Source organism: Neopsephotus bourkii, unplaced genomic scaffold, assembly GCF_033783945.1.
Source record: "Neopsephotus bourkii isolate Nb327-2 ecotype Australia unplaced genomic scaffold, CSIRO-AGI_Nbou_v1 NB_1655, whole genome shotgun sequence".
Classification (NCBI taxonomy): Eukaryota; Metazoa; Chordata; class Aves; order Psittaciformes; family Psittacidae; genus Neopsephotus; species Neopsephotus bourkii.
In genome coordinates, this window is record NW_026902129.1 from 3,828,314 (window position 1) to 3,833,309 (window position 4,996).

Consider the following 4,996-nt stretch of genomic DNA (forward strand, 5'->3'; position numbering starts at 1 on the left):
TTCAGGCAACAAGAGCCTCTTTTACCCCCTCACGCAAGGAAGTGTTCTACATTACCCCTGTGCCGCTGGCATGTTAAAAGCTTTCCCATTTGCAAGTGCTGCTCCGCATGCCGCTCTATACAGAACAGCCACAGGAGCCGATGTTTTCAAAGGCGATGAACTCCTGTAGTTCAGCATTCCTATAGATCAATAGATGTCTGACTCGCGGGCAACCGTGGCCTGAACAAGCTTTTCACGTTGTTTTTTCCCCCTTTAGAATCGACCAGGTTGGAAAAGACCTTTAAGCTCGTAAGGTCCAACCCTTCCCCAGCACTGCCAACGCCACCACTAACCCACGTCACTGAGGACCTCGTCCACACGGTGCATAAACACTTCCACGGACTGGGTAGCCTGTTCCTTTATCAACCCACACTTGTTACAGCTATACCGGTACCACCTCCTCTTTATTTCCCGCTATAAGGCTCTCGGACCGTATGGCTACAACCGCTCTGAAAAGCGCATCTACCGCCAAACGTCCCCAGACACAGGACAGACGGGTCCAACAGCACAGCCCCGCCGCACCCCCGCCTGGCCTTAACCCCGCGCGGCCGGTGGTGTGACAAGGGGCAGGAAAGCAGTCCCGGGATCCGGAAAGAACAAAAAAAACCCCACAAACATGAACCGTTTGATCAGGAATCCGCCTTTTTTCCTCAAAACAGGTCCGAGCTGCCCGCGACAGCGCGGGCTGTCGGGAAGGGGCGGGGCTGTGCGCGGACGTCAGGCGTCGTGGCGTCACGGCGTCCCGCCGTTTGTGCGACGTGGCCTTGGCCTGCCAGCGGTAAGAGCGGCGGGGAGAGGACTGGGGTGGGTTGTGAGCCCCTTTCTTACATCCAGCCCTGTCCCGGGGGGCTGAGGCTTCCATGGAGCGGGGGGGGGAGCTGATGTAGATGGCCCGGGCACGGTGCTGAGGAGGGGAGACGTGAGAGGGTCTGATCGAAGGGACCCGGGGGGAGCCGGTCTCTCTGGTGTCCTGCTTGGCGTGGGCAAGATGCTCGCTTTAAGGATGAGGTTATACCGCGGGCCTGCCCTCGGTGCTCACCAGCCCGGCGGCAGCAGGCTTTGCCCTGGGGGGGTCTTGAGGCGGGTGGCTTTTTTCCATTTAGACGCCTGCCGTGTGTACTCAGAAACGCAGTGTAGGGCATAGTCTGAAAGCAAACTGTGATGGAGCTGCTGTTTTCAGTGCCGAAAAGCACTAGTAGGCCCTCGGGTTGATGCAGTGTATTTTCTGCAAAGTGGAAGTACCTTTTAACGCCTGGTTAGGTTGGAATATGATATTTTAAATTACCTTACAAATTTAACTGGTAACTGATTTTTCTACTTCTGTAACTAAAAAAAATCCTCTTTTCATGGCTCCACCAACTAAACCCATTCATGTTGGCAGGTAATCATGGATCAGGTAATGCAATTCGTGGAACCCAGCCGTCAGTTTGTAAAAGACTCCATACGACTTGTTAAAAGATGCACCAAGCCTGACAGGAAAGGTAAAGTACACAATAAACCAGAATGCAATCCTTATTTCACTTTAAATCTTACTATGTATCTTTCCTAATGTCACTTCTGTTGAAATCGTTTGTTGTGAATGTTTCTCAGGATGAGATTTAAACTTGAGCAGTTGTCCAAAAGTTAACAAGTTTGTGGTTCTGGGTGTAATAAGCTTGATTGTGTCCTTTTCTGGTATGTACAAAGGTGCGTGAGCAGTACTAAATCTCATTGTATGAAATAGGCCAAGTAGCTGAAATAAGCCATTTTAAGACAGTAATTCTTATGCATTAGTTAAACTGATCTGGGAAGAAGGTGGTGTGCACTTAAACAAGTTTGACTGATTGCATTCAACTTGGGGGAAATTGTGGACAAAACTGCTTGTTAAATGAGCAAACACTTCATTTTAGAAGCCTGGAAAGGAACTAGGGTCACTTTCTGCAGTTGTCCATTCAGCCCTTCACAGCTGTCAGTGCCTGCCTGACTGGGACAGGAAGAACTTTGTTGCTGGAAGTACAGCAGATAAAGTTTGGGGACTTTCTCAAAGGCTTCAGAAGCTGTAACTAGAATTAGATGTAGCAGGTTGTCCTTAATGGTAGTAGTTAAGGTGCTTTATTCAGATGACATCTTTTTTTGAGATCAGTGAGGAACTTTGTTCGCTGTCAGGCTGACGGGATTGTGAGGGGCTGCTGACCTTAGTCCACTTCATGGCTGCTGCCTTAAAATAATTGAGAATATCACTTAAGTACTCAGTTTTTGTGAGGACTTAAGATGCTTTCTCCCTGTGGCAGGCATAAATCAGCTTTTCCATGTTTGATACTGTATTGAGGATTATTTGGAGGGCTTGTAGGATGCGAAGGGAAGATAATGGAGTAAGTGTGCCATGAATTGTTACAGACTGTGGGTATTCCTGATTCTGCTTATTATTGAATAAATACTGAGATTGGCCATGCTCTGTGGAAAGCAGCACCTTCCCCCTTAAAACTCATCTACCTAATGAAAAAGTGGATTTGTTTCTCAGTGTCAGTACAATTTGACCTGCTTCCTCTGTTACATTACTGTTTGATAAAGAGATCTCTCTCCTTTGGTCACTGTAGTGCACATCTCCTGCAGTGTGCCATACACAAGGTGTCCTAGACTAAAGTTTTTGGTTCTTGTTTTTTTTTTCTGCAGAGTTCCAGAAGATTGCCATGGCAACAGCAATAGGCTTTGCGATAATGGGATTTATTGGTTTCTTTGTCAAACTGATCCACATCCCCATCAACAATATCATTGTGTAAGTAAATACGGTTGTACTTACGTATTTCAGTTTCACTACATTTTGCATTCATTTTTACCTGCTCAATTTTAAACAAAGGATGTTTGTGAGCCCTGCAGGATCCATGTTGCTTTAGTATATGTGCATTTCACCTGTTAGTGTAATGTGATGGGTATTACTTGATTTCAAGGACTGCATCAGGAAGTCAGTTCTTAATGTAGAATGCTGCAAAATATTAATAGACTCATAGAATCCCAGGTTGGAGGGACCTCAAGGATCATCTGATCCAACCTTTCTTGGCGAAGCATGACCTAGATTAGATGTCCCAGCACCCTGTCCAGCCCACTCTTAAAAGTGTCCAGCGTTGGGGAATCCACCAGTTCCCTAGAGAGATTATTCCAATGGCTGATTGTTATCATAGTGAAAATTTTTCCTTTTGTATTCAACTGGAATGTCTCCAGGATTAACTTGTGCCCACCATTCCTCATGTTTTCCACATGATTCCTTGTAAAAAGGCAGTCTCCATCTTCTTTGTAGCCACCCTTGAAATACTGGAACATGGTGGTAAGGTCTCCCCTGAGCCTTCTTTACTCAAGGCTGAACAAACCCAGTTTTCTCAGCCTTCCTCAGCTTCTGAGTCCTTTCATCGCTGAGGAACATACGTGCTACGTATGTTTAAAACTTTACATGTAACTGCATTCTGTGAAATACCTTTTGGAATGAATGTTGCAGGATGAAAACTTAACCCTTAAGTTGACCAGCAGCTGTGGTACTGACATATTAACCCTGCCAATTATCATAGAATGGTTTGGTTTGGAAAGAACCTTAAGATCATCTAGTTCCACCCCCTGCCATGGGCAGGAATCCCTCACACTAAAATCCTCATTCTCCAGAGCTGATATCCCATTTCTAGCACTGGAACAGTTTAAATACTATTCTGTGACATGTGGCTTGCTTTATACCTTTAAGAGTGGTCCTCTAAGCAAGCAGAAGTGTTTGAAAGTAAGAGATAAGCTGTAACTGTAGTAATGTTTGTCCTAAACAGGGCAGTGGTGGGAGGATAAATCAGACTTCAGGTGGATCACACTTTTAGTTGAAACTGATTACTTTGTTCTCTCAACAGAGGCGGCTGAATATTTATCATGAAGAACAAGATGTTGTGACACTTGCTGCAAAGATTTCACAGCTTTAACTTGTTTTCTATTAAACCAGTTCAGTTTGGGTTTTCAAACATTCTTGTCATGCCTCTTTTTGAAGTGTATGGGATCATAACTGTCTACATTACAGGCTTTTTTGTAGTACTGCTGTTTTTGTTTCTTTGGTTTGACAGTTTTGTTTCTTCTTTAAACTGTACTAGAATCACAGGGGTAGGAAGGAATCTTGGGACATCTCTAGTCCAACCTCCCCCTCAAATCTGGGTTGCACTGTGACAGGGTTGCTTAAAGTTTTGTCCAGTCAAGTACTGAAAACCTCTAAGGGTGACAACTTTTATCAGAAGCTGTTCCAATGCTTAATTTACTGTTTAGTAATCAGCATTGTTACAGCAAGAAAAGCAGACAGCAAGAAGACAGCGTTACTGTACCCTTTCAAGTGGTGATTTTTAAGTCTGTTAACTGGAATTCTTACTAGTTTCTGGAATCACCATGATAACCCATACTAACTTTCTGCATTTGGAAGTCCTGTTAGGTTATGTTATATACTTTACAGGGGGAAAATGTTCCATCAAATAAAGAACTTGTGTAATTCAGACAGCTAAACTTAGGTGGTTACTAAGATGTACAGTTTGAGGTTAGTTTAGTCACCAGAGATACTAAGCAGTCCTTAAGCGAATCAACTTGCTTACAGTATTGGGTAGGCCCCTTTTTGGATAATGGTTCTGTGAGACAACTGCAGATAGAATTATAAAGAGATCTGCATTTGTTGTACTGGAAGTTTCTGTTATAAAATGGTTGAATATTTTGATTTTGAAAACTTAAGTGTGCAAAACCTGTGGTAGATGTGATGCTCTTCCTCCTCAGATTGAAGAAAGCTTACTGTAAGCATTTGGTATTTGCAGAAGTTACAATGCTACTTCTATTACAGACTTTAGAAGCACTTAATACTTGGAAATCTGATATTGGTATTACAGTAAAAGTGATTTCTTCAGTACACAAAGTTGCTTCGTAAGTAGAAAGTTCAATTATTGATCTCCTTAAAAAATCATCACCAGCACCTACATAT

At 43.8% G+C, this 4,996-nt stretch overlaps 1 protein-coding gene across 1 annotated transcript; it reads left to right on the top strand.

Moving 5' to 3' along the window:
• The first annotated feature begins 734 nt into the window (after positions 1-734).
• SEC61G (SEC61 translocon subunit gamma) lies at positions 735-4,007 on the top strand. Its single transcript, XM_061375020.1, has 4 exons — positions 735-817; positions 1,421-1,520; positions 2,692-2,794; positions 3,900-4,007. Exons 2-4 carry the CDS (start codon positions 1,427-1,429, stop codon positions 3,907-3,909), a joined length of 207 nt encoding a protein of 68 aa, XP_061231004.1. The 5' UTR covers positions 735-817; positions 1,421-1,426; the 3' UTR covers positions 3,910-4,007.
• Positions 4,008-4,996: the final 989 nt, after the last annotated feature.

Bases quoted from the DNA above. Each gene is read 5' to 3' on its own strand.
- SEC61G (XM_061375020.1), top strand. From the start codon at position 1,427: ATGGATCAGGTAATGCAATTCGTGGAACCCAGCCGTCAGTTTGTAAAA. The intron at 1,521-2,691 runs GTAAAGTACACA...TTTTTTCTGCAG, and splicing joins CACCAAGCCTGACAGGAAAG to AGTTCCAGAAGATTGCCATG.